Below are 18,426 nucleotides of genomic sequence, written 5' to 3' on the forward strand. Positions count from 1 at the left end.
AACAAAAATACACCACCTATGGTTACTTTATAGCTGGTTATATTTGTTAGGCGGTACTGACAAAAGTATTTAGATCCTTAACTTTAATAAAAGTACTGTAAAAAAAAAAAAAAAAAATACTCCCATTACATTAAAAATCTTACTATAGTAAAAGTACAGAGGTATTAGGAGAAATGTACTGGATCCGTCCGTCTGACTGATATATGATTAAAAATGTGACATCGTTAGAATATTAATAGTGAAGGGTCAATGTGTGAGCAGCTTTACTGTTGCAGCTTCTGCAGGTGGAACTAGTTTGAACAGTTTTATGTACAAGGACAGCAGATACATCTGAGGGGTTGTTAGATGATTACTGAGAAGAAAAAAAATGTAAAACAAAGTTCCGATACATAAATCTTTTTAAGGTTTTTGTACTTGTTCTTAAATCTTAGATTTCTTCATAACATATTAGATAATTTGAACATTTGTTGAAATGAAAACCATGTGAGAAGTTCAGAATAACTTTTTTTCAAACTCTTGTTATATTAACCTTTGTGTCAAATCTTAATATTCAGACTAACTCAAGACATCAAATGAATCCCAAAAAACTACAATAGTTTCTTAGTGGAGTGGAATAAAGGGACTTCAAATTGTAATACTCAAGTAAAGTACAAGTATCACATAATTGTACTTAAATACAGTGCTTGAGAAAATGAACCACCACTGCTGTTAGGTAACTTGAAAACAGTACTGCTTGCATTTACTGAATCTAAAAAAAACTGCTGCCCATGTGCATTGGCACAAATAAATCACTATAACATTTTTTTTAAAATATTTAATAATCAATGATTTTAAAAACATATTTCTATCAATGCATTTTAAAATACAGTATTTATATTTTCAGAAGAGTAAAATATTTGAACACCATGAATTTGGTATACAGTACAGTGTAAGTTGTAGTTATACCACTACCAGAAAAACCCTAGAAACTAATTTCACATATATATATATAAAAATATAAATATATATGGAAAAGGTGGTGGAGAGGAGGACGCTGAGGAAACTATTATCCATATCGGATAATCCTGACCACCCTCTCCACCACCTGCTGCAGGGACAGCGGAGCACGTTCTCCAATAGACTCCTCCAGCTCCGCTGTCACAAGGACCGATACAGGAGATCATTCCTGCCCACTGCAATAAGACTGTACAATAACTCACCTCTGGCAAAATCCATCACACAACAATAACACTGTTGGTTGTCTGTTTTCTTGTTTGTTTAACTCTTTGCACTATTGTTTAGTTAGTTTTAATTTAATTATTCTATCTTATTGTATGTACTGTGCATTTTTATATTTTATATTTTTTACTGTTTTATTGCTTTCCTGTACCTATAATGCTGCTGTAGCAAAATAAAATTCCCCTTGTGGGATTAATAAAGTATATATCTATCTATCTATCTATCTTCACACATTCACTGAACATCACAGAATCGGATTGATCATGAACTTTTTCATCAGAATGGAACACCTGGAAATAAGATTTAGAAATCCACATCAACTGCAGATACGGAAACTATTATTCTAACTTAAAATCCACGACCACAAGCAGATGAATCATACCTTAAATTGGAAGGCCACCAGCTCCAAATATAAAACATTGCCTTGTGATGGAAAGGCATTTTCTTACAAAACTAAATTATTGCTCACTCAGTTGGTTTATTTTTCTACAAAATAATCCACTAGTTTAGCTTGTGTGCTTATGTAAACAATCAACTGCCAGTAGTGGTTTATTGACAGCCTATACTGCATTATCGTTGAGGTGAAACGTCACATTATAATTCAAAATTTCTCTGCCTAACAAAAAACGATCAGGTCTTCTTGGTGCTGGGGTTACTGCTGTTGAAGATACTGATCCCCCGAGATCTGACTCCAACAGCTCCAACAGTGACTCCAGGCTGCTGCAGCACTTTGTCCAGAGTTGTCTTCTTAATGGCAGCGGGGGAGATCTTTTCTTGGTCAGCCAAAAACTGAAGCTCCCTTTGGAAAGAAGGGCAGGAAGACGGAGACATTTACAACACTGTATGCAAAATACATATTTATAAACGCCATAATACACTAGCATTATAATTTTACAAGCACGTAATAATAAACATTACCAAATTATTTGCGTATAGCTCCATCTGCTGTCTGAATTATAAACCTCAACAAACATGACTGCATAGCACCCTTTGACCATTTAAGTAAAACACTTAACTTTTCTAATGGTGTCCCTGTGACAGCCTATATAATGTGTTTGTTTGTATGCATGACAACTCTTATCAACCCACCTGGTCCGAACACAAGAGGCCTCTACTGCATCGATGAGGAGGCTGCGGAAGCCACCGCTCTCCATAACATGTAGGGCGTGGATGGTGGCGCCCCCTGGTGAGCACACATTGTCCTTGAGCTGCCCAGGGTGTTGCTCCGAGTCCAACAACATCCGAGCGGCCCCCTTTGAAGAAACGCAAAGAAAGATCCACTCGTGCGTCATATGCAGCAGCACACTGTTTTACCTTCATCTTTATCCAGATACTGAATATCCAGATTGTGTCTAGAACCTGCCAAGATAGGCTGCAGGTCACATCTGGTAGAGTAGTATCAGGTTTATTTATTTTCAGTGACAGAGCACATTCATCACCACTGGAATGTAAACTTGGGTGAGTCACGACAAAGACTACTTAAATGTCTGCAGTTTCTAGGCAGAATGTTAAAATGACCCTGTTTGAAAATATGAAACGATTTGAAATAAATCTAACTCGGCGCAAAAAAAAAAATTAAAAAAAAATAGACTTTCTAACTACTTGTACCAACGGTAAGACAATAAAACGAGACAAAAATTCAACGGGCACCATCTTTCGATGCATGATTGGATCGTCAAGGACCTGTGTATGAAATGCGTATGAATTTGAACCAAATCAAGACAACTCGGAACATTTGATCTCCTCACGTCGTTCCAGGGTGCTCCGGCAAAACAACAGCCGTGTTCCTACCAGCAATGCTTGAGCTCCAAGGCGTACAGCTAGTCTCCTGGGGAGGCCCATTTTCACTCCACCATCAGCAAGAGCATCGACAGCTGTGAATGCCTGCAAAGCCGAGATCATCAAAATTATGACGACGGAGAGAAGGCTACAATTTTTTTTTAATTTTTTTTAAAAAAAAGGACACATCTTTCACAATTACGAAGCCAGTATTGCAAAACGCACCCTTGGACACCATGTATAACTGACTCACGTAAGCAGGGCCGCTGCCACTCAGGCCAGTGACGGCATCAATCAGGTCCTCTTCCACTTCCGTGCAGTAGCCAACACTGGCCATCAGCTGTTCCAGAAGCTTTCCGTCCTCCACGTCTGCGTAGGTGCCTGTGGCGTAGACGGTGGCCCCTTCACGCACCACCACTGGAGTGTTGGTCATGCAACGCATTACTTTTGGAGCGGTGCGATACTGCTGCAGCTTCTGCGAGGGGTGACAAAGCACTCGTTTCATGGACCGGTCGGGCAAAATTAGGAAGAAGCGATCATTAGTATTTATAATTTTGAAAGAGAACGTTTAGAATTGCTCGCGGTTCTCTGACAACAACAGACAGGCGCTCGTATAAACAGCGAAACAGTTTTTGCTTACTCAAATCAAACCTTGGCTTCATTTTTAACCCCTTCCATCCCGGGGGTCCCTGTATTGATACCACGCTGTATCTGTTGTAAAAACATAACCTCGCCATTTTTTATTTTTTTTTGGAGGTTGTCGAGCAGTGGCATTTTAACTAAAGAAGCCGCCTACTACTATGACTAAAGTGGATGTTGCAGCGTTTGTTGTGCTTCATTTCTGTTGCATCAAATTTGATAGAGTTGAGAATTTTTAGAACAGGTTCAAAAACTCAGTTAGGCTTTGCAGTTCTAGAGCTCTTACTTAATTTTAGGATGCTTTTTCAAGTTAAAAAAAAAAAAAAAAGCCTTAGGCTTAAGGAGTTAATTAGTCAAATCAAGTTACTGTGTCCAAAAGTTATTCCTTTTGGTACAAAATTCACTCCTTGATTTATATCATGAATACTCCCTCTTCTCCTCAACAAAACTTAGCGCACAAATAAAAGGAAAACACAAAGCTGGAATTCTGTGCTTAGAAGCAGCCTCATACGTTTTGCATGAAAACATTTCAGGAGATTTTGTTTCCAATTTCTTACATTTAGAAGCACATTAAGAAGCGGTTATGAACATGGAGAATGGTTAGAGCAAGAAAAAAAAAAAAACATAACTAGCCACTACCATTTGAGCAAACTGTCATGTTACAACATGAGACTGTTTTTGCCTGAGGGTATGCTGAGATCACCAGACCATTAAAAACACCGAGAGACAGTGTGAGCTACCATCATTTTGGATTTGAATTATCATAATGTTGTGCTAAACTACACTTTAAAAAAAAAAAAAGCTTCCCAGGCTTTACAGGCAGGATTAAAGTTAAGTGGTCCCGTTTTTATTTCACTTTTACAGCTAACAAATAATGGATGCATCCACTCGCAGCGTACACACTGCTGTTAATTCCTCTCAGACAACATGCCACCTATAAATAGATTTTAGGAGTTTGGTTAAATATGTGCAGCTGTCATTACCACTATTATTTTTCCCATCCCCGAACCACCAATGAAATGCACAGACCGAGGACCAAATGACTTGCCTTCTCTATGGAGCTGATGGTGACACCTGCAGCACAGGACACAATAAGGTGACGGTCTTCAATATCTGGTCCGATCTCATCAAGCACAAATGGAATGATGTGGGGCTTCACAGCCAGGAAAAGAACATCACTTTTGTTCACGGTTTCCTTGTTGCTGGTGGTGAAATGTACACCCGATTTCTGTACAAATGACAGAACTCGGTACTTCTCCACTCGGAATATGTTAAACGCATATAAAGCATTTAAGAATAACAACAGATTATTCACACACACACACACACACACAAAAAAAAAAAAAAAAATCACTGACGATACAACTGTCTACCCACCCGCAGTTGCTGCACTGTGGGGAGATCTGTGTCTGGAGAACTGGCTGTGATTCTGTGGGTGGCAATCACGCCTTGTGGAGGGAGGGGGGGGGGGGTGTCCAGAAATCATTGCAATGTCTGATTGCAATCTACATTGATGAACAATTGGAAGTCAAATCAGTGCGCACACTGTGTTTCAAACCTCACCTGCAGCTGTGAAGCCTCTGACCAGAGCGTGGACCAGCTGGCCCGCTCCGATGAAACCCACACTCATTCTCCCTGTGAATACAAAACATTATTGGAGATGATGTCAGCAGAGACAGATGATCTGCTGAGTAGTAACAAGAGGAGAGCGGCGTTGTTCAGCTTCGTGGATCTGTCGCGCGGCAGTAGTAAACAAAGTCTTGCTTCCTGATATAACGAAGCCGAGGGATATTTTTTTTGAACACACGATGGCAGCAGCCATATTCCTAAAAGCAAATACGTTTACGGAGAAAAACACTTACGATTAAGTAGAAGAATCTTTAAAATTACCAATTTACCGACCAGAAGAGCGAGCGCGCGCGCGCGCGCTTCCCAGAAACACCTGAAAATACTTCACTGCCAACGTGGCCCGACTGTCTCGCGCTTAACTGTACCTGCGGAGTTAGCTTTGACTGACAGACGAGCGGGCCAATGAGCTTGCACCTTGAACCGGGGCGTGCATTTTTTTTTTTTTTTTTCTACCAATCGCGTCACGTTAGTGGCGTTAACTTTCAGGCGGGTGCTGTAAACCTGTAAAGCCAGAAAGCTGGTTGCATCAGTTTGTGCCCCGGGCAGGAAACGCTGCAGCGGTGTTTTACTATCATCTACTGGCGAAAAGCTTGAAAAGCATGGTAGAGACGAGCTGGGAATGGAAACAGACATCTTACCCTGACCCAGACTGCCCGTGGGAGTCACCTCCCAGCATGATTAACAGCCTGAGGTAAGTGGCCTAGTTTGTTTTGGTGAAGACGAGGGAATTGGTCTTTCTCTCAGTCCTCTGCTTCCTTTGGCAAACCTTTATTTCAACGACTAACTGTAGGAAACTTTTGGCCACGTGTGAAAAAGAAAGCAGGTTTAAATTAGTCTTTTAAAGTATATCGGAAAAAAAAAAAAGATGACATACATAATTTCTCTGGTAACAGCAAGTCTGAAAGCTGAGACCAAATGTTCACTACTTAATTTCAAGAAATGGCAACAGAAATTAAAACCCACAATTTGGCATTTTATTGAACTTAGAAAATACTGCAAACATAGCAATAGAAGGATTTTCACACTCATGTTTGTGCTCAACATGTAGTGTACCAACAAAATAATACATTTTAATACTGTTTTCAAACGTTTGCCTTCAAAAATGTATGTATTAAATACATGTAACATTCAGGAACAGGAAAAGCTTGCTAATTTCTCACGTGTGGAATATAATACAAATTGGCAAAAAAAAAAAAAAGAAATACAGCAAAATGGCTAGAAATCCAAACAAAGTCGATGTTCAGTGCAAATTTTAGACTTAACATATACTAGCCTATACATCTTTATGAGATATATTTTCATCCTGTTTATTGTTGAAACACAATAAAATAAGTTGCTGACAACACTGTTCTAATAATTTAAACATCCCTCGCTCCCATAGGTCCGTCCTCTTACAGACCACCGCAGCAGCATTTGGCGCGAGGATGGGCATGTTTCCCGGGGTCTTCTGGACAAAGTTGCTGGGATCAGCTCATTGATGCGCCTGGCAGCCTCTCAATGATAGGTCACTTGCAAAACTGGACAAATTCCTTTTAAGTTTGTAGCACGTGCACTACTGCCAACCACAGAGACTCAGCACTAGATACATACTGATGATTAAAAAAAAATGTCACACATATCATAGGACACCATGAAATTATGGATTCAAGGCAATTAGTCCTTCTTTACACACCTGAGTATGGAAAGCATGTTGGACGTGGCCCTATTTGGCTCTCAGGCTAAAAGGGGGTGGGGGATGTTTTTCACACGGCAGAGCTGGAGACGAAGCGAATCCTCTGGGAGTAAACGAGATCAACAAAATATAATACCAGGTTGACATTGGTGAACACCGTCACCACCAGCTTACTATCCCAGGGACACTCTCCTCGCGGGCAGTCCTCGGGACGAGTGGTGGTGCCATACTTTTTGTCAAAGCTGAAGATGGGCCAGATGAGTGCGCTGCTGAGGTAGAGGACCACAGCAAAGAAGGTGTAGACAACCACAAAGCGGTCAAACGGGAAACGCAGAGCAGAGGTCCTACCGGAGACTGTCAGTATGACCACTACTACGGTGACAGAGAAGCACAGGCTGTACACCACGACGCAGTACTGGGTCGCGATGTACAGGTTGTATTCGCTGTCATTAGCCAAGGCTCCGAAGATGATGCAGGCCGCAAAGCCCTGGACCACCTTGAGTAGACCAGACACTGTGGCCATGTAGCCCACCACGGCTCCAGGTTTAGCTCGCGTTAGAAAGACTTCGGCTCCGTAAGGGAAGCAGCAGACGCAGGAGCAGACAGTGACAGCGATGCGGTAGAATTGGACTTCGCAGCTCTCGTCAGGGCACTCTGTTTGGAGGAAGTAAACCGGGTAGACCACAGAGGCGGTGATGTACATGAGTGTTGCCAGCATGGCAAAGGCCACGGTGAAGTTATCCCAGGAAATCGGCATACAAGTGTGGAGCCGTGTAATGTCCAAGGTGAACACAACGAGTGTGACCGCAAAGCAGAAGCACCACACAAACATGCAGAAGGTTCCATAGGTGGCGCTGTAGCCTGCACTGTGGGAGACAAGGGCCATTATGGTGCAGCCAAGTAGTAGCTGGCACATTCGGGCTATGCCTAAAGGTGACAGCACAGCGTCTTTGTTAAGGTAGTGTCCTCCATGAGCGTCCATGTTGTGTCTTGTCCCCCAGAAGCAGATGTTCCTCTTGTTGAGACTAGTTTTCTGTGTTGGTGTCCTTGTGGCCGACTCGTCTTTTTCACACAGACCTCACCCTGGTTTCCTTTTATAGATGGACCTTAATTACAAATGTCTGTAATTTCTTTCCTGAGCTTGCTTTGTAATTACAGCTGTGCTGAAGATCAGGTTACATTTGTACAACGTTGTGTAGAAGTTTGAACAGGCGCTTACAACACTGAAAGATATTCTGTTGGACGCCAAGAATAAGATATATTTTTGCTGTTTTGTTTGATCGATGTGCTTCTCGTTGGCTGCATAAGTCTATAAAATCTACACAATCATTTCTGTAAATCACGTAACGCTGGTATCAGTCCACTTATAATGTTTTCAAAAGAGTTTTTCTTTTGTAGAATAACAATATGATTCTGGTCTTACTCAAGACTGCGGTGTACGTCCTTTGAAATCTCAGTTGTCCAATGTGTCAAAAGTTGAAGTAAGGTCTTCTCCAAATAGCTTTCCTTTAAAAGTCGTATCCAGAGATCAATCTTGGATCAGTAACCCTCGGAAACGAACAGGTGAACAAGTTTGTTGTCCTCTCAGTCAAATTCCACACGTCATTGACTCAGTCCTTGGAATGTCTTCACTGCAGGCCGTCAAAACAGTTGGCTCTGTCTCTTGCTCTTTGTCTCACTGCTTCTGTCTTCTTCTGCCTCCCAGATTTGGTCTGCCACACTTCTGCACTCACAGAAGCACACCCTGCTCCTCCCGTGTGCGTCAGTGTGCACTCGGTGGATTGCCAGGGGTGGCTGTTTAAATGAAAGTTTGTGCCGAGCGCAGGGTTAAAGGCCTCGCCAGCTCTATAAATAGGGGGTCTATATTCCACAGAGGGGTGGGAGGCTTCATGTGGTGGCCAGTATGGGAGTCGTATTTCTAGGGAGCACCCAGAGAGGCTGATTCAGAGCTCCCTCTGTAAGAAACTGGCATTTAGACGCATAGTAATGACAGGGAGGGAGGTTCAGACTCGCATCAGAGGCAGAAATTGCATGCAGGTTGAGAGGGATGATTATACCCAAGTGATGGCAGATTTGCCCTAAGCATGAGAGAAGGAAATGGAAATGAATTGGCAGTTACTTAAAATACTTTAACCTGTGATATTAGTGCGCTGGGGTTTTTCATTTACAGAGAAGGCGATAAGTACATGAAACCACAACCTAAAAGAGTTTGAAAAGTTGTTAAATGACACACTGTCCATACTGTGCACGCATCTCTTCATATTCCATTTTTCAATCTCGTAGTGTTTTTTGTAAATACCCTGTTGTGAGAAACATATAAGGACTGGATAGGAATGAAATAAGAATTGTCTCTAGCTTTGTATTTGTTAAATGAAGCCTTTTCGATCTTGCGGCTCAGGAGTAAGTTGCTCAAAATCGGATAAATTGCCTCAACGGATGTCACTTGAAATGGCGCCATTTGGTGCTGAAGACAAGGATATCTTGTCGGTGTGTAGTTAGAAAGAAGCTAGCTTAACATCCCCTATGTTTGAGGCTTGCAGCTTGAGGCTGCATTAGCTGCACTTAGCATAACAAAAACAAAATGCTGTGTCAACAGGTTGTATTTTGGGTAATGTAAGCACAAAGGAAAAAGAACGTGGAATAGAAATAAAGGATATCTATACTCCAGCATCATCGCTTTTTATCCTTCCTCATCCCCAGCCTTCCATAGTGGGTTCACCCATGTTATGGGAGCGCTCTAAATCAGTGGTACTTAACATCACTGAGTTGAATTACTGCGACTACAGGGTCTGATGTAGTTAGATTAAGGGTCTGGTATGTGATGGAGTCATCATGAGAGGCAAATGTCCAATCCCGCTGAAGAGAAGACGGGTGTGATCCTGACAAATGACGGATCATCTTACGGAGAGCTCGCTGTCTCGTAGCACGTTGCTGGCACTACCAACAGGCACAAACTGAGAGGCTGGCATACTTAGATCGGCAAAAAAAAAAAAAAAAACGAGAACACGATAAAGGTCTAAAAAGATGCATAGAGAAGCAGGTGGAGAAGGTTCACTGGTCTGGTGCTCAACTCCCCGTACCCACGAGTTGAAATGCCCTCGAGACACAGAACACCAAATTATTCCTGATGTTTAGATCAGCCTCTTGCGTGGTGATCTGCTGCCATCAGTGTGTGAGTGTGTGTGTGTGTGTGTGTGTCTGAATGGGTGTATGAAATGAAGTGTGCAGTCCAGTTCACATAAATACTCTGACTGCACTTGACATAAATAAGGGACACAACTTAAGAATGTGGCCATTTACATGATGCGGTGGGGGAGGGGGGGGTTCACTTTTCAATCGTTCGGACACATTTTCGTTCATGCGCCGTGGAGGCGGCTTGCTTAGCTGGTCAGACCTTCAGTACTGCAGAACCGGAACTGTATTGCGATTCAGTTATTTCATTATTCATCATGCCTCAATTTCATTTACCTCCTCTTGTTTACTTATTTGAAGACGTCACCGCATTTCTGATCAAATATCTTGAACTGCCTTCGTGAATACACCGAGCATCATGCATATTATCAAGCATGTCAAGATAGTGACAAACTGTGGAGTGCCTATTCTACCACCACCACTACTGTTAATGTTAAGAATTATTATAATAGCAATAAAAACAAGACTGCACACAAATATTTACCTTGTAGTATATGTAATTTGTCTTTTCTTTTGGGTCTGTTACAAAGACATGCAATCAACACAAAGAAAAAAAAAACAGCAATGTATTTACAATTTACAAAGAATCACTTCTCTGTGAAAATAGCACTTATAAATATGATTTACATAACAAAATAAATATGTAAATTACCAATGTAGCTTGAGTTTTTTTTTCTGTTAAAAAATATGTTACAGAATAAAATTACAATTAGTAATACTTTTCCTTTTCTGGTGTGGTGCGAAATAGAGGTCCATCATTTATAAAGACATCATTACATACAGCATTGTCATTATATTAAAAAGTGATCTCTATTATGAAATATAAGAAGGGAGTTACAATAGTGAACACTTGCAAGAACCTATACAAATACTCAAAAAAAAATATACAATACACAATATTTGTCTCCCTTTAAATGTTCATTGCATTGATTTGAGGATTGAGGTGACCTAACATGAATGTGTACCCTTTTATCAGGTTTGAACAGTCCGCCCATTACGACGTGGCCTGTTGAGAAAGAGGTATAGACGAGATGTAATGGCACTGTGGTGTGTGTATGTTAAGCGACTGATAGACGTTGAAGTGTGTCCAGGACCATTTTAGCACCGCCATTTCAGAACACGACAAAATTGGACATCGTGACGTCTTCACTAAAGTCAAAATCATCCGGTTCGATTGCATCACTGTCAGGAATGAGGGAGCTTTTCTCTTTTCATATGATCAACACAATAATACAAAGTATGGAGCTTCGTCTGCCTGTGGCACAATTATTTTCTTTTTGACCTTTTTCATTTGAAAAGAATAACATCTGACATTTGTCTGTTTTTTGTTTGATTTTTTTTGCCTTCAATTTCAGTAGCCTAACTACAGTATGTAAAAAGTGTGTTTATTTCACCAGGCATTGTCTTATTCTATGAGTATCGGTGTCAGTTGTCTCTCTCTCTCTCTTGCTTTTGTTTTAGAGGTAAAACGTTTCGTTCCTGATCCAGTGCTTTTCTCCTCTTATCACATTTCCCTGTTTCTGCCTTGATGTCGGTGATTTTGTGACGAGATATCTGTAGAACCAGTTATAAACCAGTTTGGACAAAGTTGTACCGTTATAGACTCTATATGGGCTACTTAGCAATGACAGCATCCCAATGTAATTGTGGTGTTGCTTTTTTTTTTGTATTTTCTTTCTTTTACAACGACTAAATATAATCTATACCAAAGGATGAAAATTATAAAAACAAAACATCAATGAGCATCCTTAAAACTGGATTACATTCATGATATTTTTTTTCTTTTACAAAGCAAAGGATAATTTCAATGGAGAGTAGCAGAGAGTTGTGCCTTGTCATGGTGCCCCTGTACTTGTCGCCGGTTTGGGACGAAAGGGATTGCGGGGCAAAATCGAAGCCACCTGTGTTGACTGAGGTTTGGACTAAAGTAAACAGGAGGTCAGAGGGGAAGAGATTATAGGTAGGGTGGGTTGTGAAGTGGGACAGGTAGTTGGAGGTATCAGGGTTGGGAGACTGGCCAGGGAGACCAGCCAGCTCTACTTGGGTTTAGCTTGGAGATACTGTGCATGCGTGTCCCTTTAGCTGCCGCTACTGAGCATGCCCAGTAGCTTGCTGGGGTCCATGCCCTGCTGCTGGGCCATCTTCTGCACATCGAAGCCCATGTGCATGAGGAACTGAATGACGTTCATCTCTTGGCCCGTGAACTGGTCTCGGATAGTCGGGCAGGTGGGGTTGCAGTGTGGCCACGGGCAGCTGTCAATCAGATGCACGGGGCACCCTTTGGGCGGAGCCTTGTTGTTCCTGTTGTCGTGGAGGCTGCGGTCCCAGCAGTGCAGCGCTCGGGGCAAGGAGGTGCCTTTGACCTGCACGTCAATCCAGTAGCTAGAACAGGACACAAGAGGGCGCTTTAAGCTCACGGGTTGAAGGTCTCAAACACAACGTTTACCGGTGCGCTGCAAAAGGGAAGCTTTGAAAATGAAATCAGACTCACTTTCTGGTGATAACTTCATGTGACAGGCATGCTGGAGCAAACATAGCCCTGAAGACAAAAACAAACATACATCAGCCTGAATCCAGGCAACAACCCTACTTACATTGTTCTTCCTGAAATTCAGAAACACGGCCTTACGGGACATCTTTGAGTGTGTTCCTCAGCTCAATGCCCAGATTTTGGATGTAGCGCCACTGGCCTTCCTGCACGGGCTGGCCTGTTAGCTGGATGTTGTCCACTGTCAGCTGAGCCTCATCAAACAGCCACTGCACCACAAACACAGGGCCTGGGCAGGGAAGATGGAGGTGATGAATGTAAGAGTCTATTCAGGCTCATACATGCATCACATCAATGTGCAAATTGTAATTCACCAAAGTAGTTACCAAACTCACTTTTTATTGATGGGAAGACTCTGTACCCAAAGAAACAGTTCCACTCCTCTCCCTCATGGGTCTGCCTGCACCTCTCTGGGACCACTCCTCCCCAGTATCTGATATTACAAGAGATGATACGAATATTAGCAACCCTGTACAGCTCTATCTCGATAAATCATTTCCACCATCCTGACTTTTATTATTGTCCCATACTTGATGCCTCTCTTGATGGTCTCAGTGGGGGCACAGCTTACAGTGTCCACGCAGTCAGTGCAGTGGTACTGCTTGTTGTCCAGGAACCAGCCAGAATCAGAAAGGCCTCGCACCTGTATGCCAGTATGCCCCAGTCCCTCCAGCAGCTCTGCCACACGGTCCACGTTCAGGAGAACCCCAGTACCACCCGCACTGCACACAGACATACGGCACGTTCTTATAAATACACAACAATGGGAGGGAGGAGGGAGAGGGGCGCAGAGGATTTTTGAATTTAACAACCCACATAAAATGTTTTACACGTGCACATACCTGCTTCCTGCTAAAAGGAGAACCTTGGCATTGTCCAGACCTTTGTTCAGCAGGTCTGTCACCACCTCCTGAATAATCAGTGAGCCCATAAAGGCATAACCACCTACACACAACAAAGAGACAGAAGAACTGTAGGACAACGACCTCTTTTTTTAAGGACAGATACGATATGTAACGAATCGTGAGGATTTAGTGATCTCTTACTTTGCTCTGTTTTGGCTGTGACGCCGCTCCACACGTCACTGGAGCAGTAAGGAATAAACCTGCACAGCCAACACAAGAGTTCAAGTCGCCAGCGGGGATTAAAACAAAAATTGAGCATCAAATAAACGCAAAACAATGCGAGTCAACTTACACCATGTTGGCATTCCACCAGTGAGGGTTTTCCTCAGGCAGTGGAGACAGGATCCCCGTGCCTGCAGAGACAGATCAGCATGTATCATTAGCCGTTCTGGCTCCCCCAGACACATCCTCTTCTTACTCATCATCATTACCACGTGGATTACAGTTATTACAGCGCAATGAGAGAGGGAGGCGTCTCCGTTCCTATAGCAGCGGGCGCCAGGTAGCCCCGCGCCGCAGCGACATTATAACCGGGTGTCGGTCTTAATAACACCGTAAATGAGCACAGGTATATCCGATCCTTTTAATCATTTAGGCATTAAAGGGGATGATCTGCGTGCGTTTTTGCACATCGTGATCGCGGTGTTGCTGAAGGCCACGGGGAGAGGGATGTTTGCGATGTTGGGAGGGCGGTGAACAAACTCGCTGAGGCCGACCTGTTTTTGTTTGGGGCCACTTGGATGAGCTCATCAATCTCCTCATGGTCTCGTATCGGCTGTCACAGTTCTCCTTGTTGAAGCAGTACCAGCCACCTGCACACAGATGTGGAAAAAAAAAACAAAAAAAACACACAACAGATACTGTTATTTCTCACGTAAGTTCTTTATCATTCTTAATTTTGGCATGAAATGAGAAATATAATGAATTTAGTTCAATTCGTCTTAAATACCGACCCTCTAAAAATATCAGCCACCGTCTGCTGCCCCGAGACTCCTTTAGGTAATACCTGCAAGAGCCCAAAGAAACATACAATGAGCGCATTACAGCAGGCATGTCAATTATACTTGACTTGCAGGAAAATATTAAACATGCGTGAACATAATTCGAAATTCCTCAAGGTTTTTTTTTTTTTTTTTGGCACCACCTGCATGACAACGATGAGATACAGTCTCATTCCACAGCTTAGAAATGATGTAGTTTCTTACTTTGAGAAATGCGATAAAAACTGAGAGGTCATACCCTCATTGTTTCTGCATCAGTGATGGTACCCGGGCATGACATACAAACACACATTACATCATCGGTTCATTACAAACAAGGATGCGCTGTTACTTTGTTGATTGCGATCTCTGAAAGGTGACGGGAAACGGCAACACAGAAATTTTGCCAACAGACATTTGTGTCGCACACAGAAGGGTAAAACGAGCTTGTCTGTGATTTCTGCGAACTGATATCGTGATAAACATCCTTCTTTCCCCTATCGTGTCGGTCCTGCCGATGCCAGTATTCTACGAGCATAGGTGACGTACCATCATCTCTTCACCCTGAGCTCGTTTTCTCCAGCCGCTACCCACAGGGTGGATAAAATCAAGACTCCTTATCGAAGCAATGATGCAAGAGAACTAAAACAACTATATTTTGCAGGTGTAGATGTCAACACATTTGTGTAGGACCCACGTACGCCCAAGTTGAAGCCCTTTAAATGCACCCCGGGGTAATATGAAGTAAATTTAAGCTGTTTATTTTTTTTTATTTCAGACTAACTACGTAGAGAAGTTACGCACGCAAGGATTTAAGAGGTCAGTGCTTTATGTCGTCAGTCCAGAAGAGGGCAATGCTATCTTGATTCTCCCGTTCTCATGACAAAAGCGTCATCATCCTTTGATCAACAGTGCTTTTATTCAATATCAATACTAGGAAAGGAAAAAAAACAAGGCAAATTAAAGATTTCTGGCTTTTAAAGTAGCTGTAACCACAGAAACAAGAGGCTTTTAAATGCGCCTCTGTGACGCTCAATGAATATCCACTCGACTTCGGCAATGACTCAACTTAAGAGACTGCCAATTACATGTCAGTGACTTTAAAGAAAACAGATTTGGCTTAAGCTCTGAGCTGCTTGCTCATGGACACTGAATCACACTTTGGCTGCAGTCGATGTTTGATGCTATTATTGCGAGCCACAGTCGGTGATGTGGGCTGAGGGCAGTGCACTTCCAAACAACAAAATTAAGGCAGACTTGGCAAGCTAAACAAGCCAAAAAGGAAAGGTGCTGCGTCCACCCACTCACTCAAGCAAGTGCAACTCCAGACGATGAATCACACGCTTTGACCATTCCTATCCAGTGAATGTATTTTTATTTATCTTTTTTTTCATATTTTATCCATATGTATGAATGTGTTATTGTGGCAATATCTCTCTGGAAAATAGTAGTGTTAGATGGATTAGCATTCTAACTGATGACTGCCAGAGTGAATGAAAAGGCCATCTGCCAGTAACTGTTCCCCGCGTGCGTCCTCATGCTGCGTCTCTAAAGAGCTTACTGCGCTTACAGACAGCTCTCATAGCTGGCACTTTGGGGTTTAGCAGGAATTAGACAGGACTCTAAATCCATAAAGAGACATGTATATCACACCCTATTTCTGTCAAGCCTATCCATCACCAAACTGCTCTCAGACTAGTTCGTATGCGCACAATGACGAACTGTCATCAAAATCTCCTGATACGGCATGGACAGCACTAATCGTATTTAAAACAATTTATATAATGCTGAAAACTGCAACTGCGGTGCTTATATATTCAACAGTTGTTGTTGTTGTTGTTGTTGTTTTCCAGTTTGACCGTATCGGACATGTAATTCAATGTGGTTTAGTTTGTATAAGATATGAAGATTTTATTCTTGTACTGCAGCATAATATGATGTCAGTATGAGACGCAGACATACACGAAAAGACACCTGAATGTGAGAACGTACACCTTTTACAGCTTCCCACCTGAGTCATCAGTATTATTTGAAGAATAATTATAATTTGACACCTTGCGACCAAATTAAAAGCGCAGACTATATACTTGAGCATTTTTGTATGCATTATACAATAGGACAGAATAGATGTGTAATGTTAATATTCTTTTAGGCCATGGCTTATCCCTCTTTAGTAGAGAAATCATGCCGGCTTTCATGCTTCCAAACGGATTTCTGCTTAACAACAGAGTCAACAGGAGGTAATTACTCACAAATGTGATCTATCTGTGTGCCCCCATGGGCCATAGACTAAAATCATCAAACTATTAAAAAAAAAATTAAAAAAAAATGTTTAAATCAACTTAAAAAGATCATACCGTAAACGAACCTGGGTCGTTGACAGACTACATTTTACAGTTTGCCGAAAAGAAGAAAACTTGTTAAATTATTGTAATATCGCAAGTCAACAGTTTGAGCACTGTGTGCACTCGCATAGAGGGATGGGCGAGGGTCTGAAACCTTTAGAAATATAAACTTTCTGCAGATAAAATCCTGCATTCTAATTTCAAGCAAAGGAAATGAAGCATAGCCCATGTGGCTATCCGCAAATTTCACGCTTCGCTGACGCAAAGCAGCTGTCTATCTCATCCCTGCTCAGCCATATTCAGTATTAGGACATCGTTCAATTTAGATTTTTACCGTTTTTGGCTGTTTTTTTTTTAAATTTACATGTTTTTATTTCTTTTTTTCAACATTTAAACGGTTTATTATCGGAAATCAAACTTGGGACATTTGCAGATCAATAACTCGAATACTGCGAAACTCTTTTGTCCTCAGGCCAGATATGTGGGTTACTTCGGATAGCCAAGATGAGCAGCAGGACGGGGTGTGCCCGGTTGAAGTACTCTTTATGCAAAATACCAGTTTCTACTTGCACAGTGCACAGCTGACCCTGCTCTGACCTGCTGGTGATCCAGTCCCATGAGAATCTTTATCACACTGCACATGTTTATTCACATTTGGTACTCACCCCGCAGGACTTCCGTCGTTGCAGGTGACTGATGTGTTCTCCAAAAAGTTCAGCTTCATGTCGTAGTCAAGCTTCTGCGCCGAGCACGGGTAGAGGGACTGCGCAAGGTTCTTCACTTGTGTCATGAAGTTATCCATGTTCTCCTCCACCGCGGTGAAATCCAGAGGGAAGCTTTCCGTGGTATCACCCCGGTCCGCCCGGTATGTGGGAGGAGGTGATGAGCGTCGCGGTTGTGGGTTGCGGCCACCCCGGAACCTCCGTGCGCAAAGAACTCCGGACTGCATCAGCACCAGCAGCAACACTGATGAAACCATTCTGATCGCTGTCATCTTAGAGGTTAAACGTCCTCCTTACAGATGCAAAGTCTGGTCAGGGTTACAGAAAATGTTCCTGATGGAGCTGAGAAGCAATCGGCAATTACGCACGAGTTTAGAGACGCCACAATACTTGTTGTCCGCTCCCAAAAACACAAATTTAACTTCAGCTAAAATTCAAAAGTCCCCTGCAATCAACCGCAGTCATCCGTTGAAATTTCGGGATATATTTTTGAACTTCCAAAGAGTGCGCCTACAACTCTTTGCTCACCTACGTAGTGCAACTCACGCGCTTCTGGACCAAGCGCACAAGCTTGAACGACAACACTGGTACCATGCTCTTGTATTTTATTCAAACTTTCCCCCCTTGTGTGTCCGTCCAGCCAATCGCTGGAGCGGGGCAGGACTCGGGGCATGATCAAGCGTGGCGGACTACCCCCCTTTTTAATTTATCGAGGGAAAAAATGTCCATGCGTTGGTTCTTTTGATCCGCAATGTTTTATTTGATGTGGTGGCTTTTATTGGCCTTGAAATGCCAAT

At 42.4% G+C, this 18,426-nt stretch overlaps 3 protein-coding genes across 3 annotated transcripts; all 3 read right to left on the reverse strand.

Moving 5' to 3' along the window:
- Position 1: 1 nt before the first annotated feature.
- pycr1a (pyrroline-5-carboxylate reductase 1a) lies at positions 2-5,642 on the reverse strand. The gene is made up of 8 exons (XM_069702858.1): positions 5,535-5,642; positions 5,200-5,271; positions 5,014-5,084; positions 4,685-4,864; positions 3,251-3,472; positions 3,010-3,102; positions 2,308-2,471; positions 2-2,017 (listed from the first exon to the last, which is right to left on the reverse strand). Exons 2-8 carry the CDS (start codon positions 5,264-5,266, stop codon positions 1,849-1,851), a joined length of 966 nt encoding a protein of 321 aa, XP_069558959.1. The 5' UTR covers positions 5,267-5,271; positions 5,535-5,642; the 3' UTR covers positions 2-1,848.
- A 589-nt stretch (positions 5,643-6,231) lies between these two features.
- Positions 6,232-8,689, reverse strand: LOC138623286 (myeloid-associated differentiation marker-like protein 2). Its single transcript, XM_069702719.1, has one exon. The coding sequence runs from the start codon at positions 7,917-7,919 to the stop codon at positions 7,008-7,010; it is 912 nt and encodes a 303-aa protein (XP_069558820.1). The 5' UTR covers positions 7,920-8,689; the 3' UTR covers positions 6,232-7,007.
- A 1,931-nt stretch (positions 8,690-10,620) lies between these two features.
- Positions 10,621-18,194, reverse strand: notum1a (notum, palmitoleoyl-protein carboxylesterase a). Its single transcript, XM_069702859.1, has 11 exons — positions 17,573-18,194; positions 14,536-14,588; positions 14,299-14,394; positions 13,875-13,935; positions 13,724-13,782; positions 13,520-13,622; positions 13,208-13,399; positions 13,013-13,110; positions 12,759-12,906; positions 12,621-12,668; positions 10,621-12,511 (listed from the first exon to the last, which is right to left on the reverse strand). The coding sequence occupies exons 1-11, from the start codon at positions 17,899-17,901 to the stop codon at positions 12,208-12,210; spliced, it is 1,491 nt and encodes a 496-aa protein (XP_069558960.1). The 5' UTR covers positions 17,902-18,194; the 3' UTR covers positions 10,621-12,207.
- Positions 18,195-18,426: the final 232 nt, after the last annotated feature.

The sequence above is a fragment of the Brachyistius frenatus genome, unplaced genomic scaffold (genome assembly GCF_029030835.1).
Source record: "Brachyistius frenatus isolate BFR_SWC_R1_liver_20210118 unplaced genomic scaffold, ASM2903083v1 Contig_43, whole genome shotgun sequence".
Lineage (NCBI taxonomy): Eukaryota > Metazoa > Chordata > Actinopteri > Embiotocidae > Brachyistius > Brachyistius frenatus.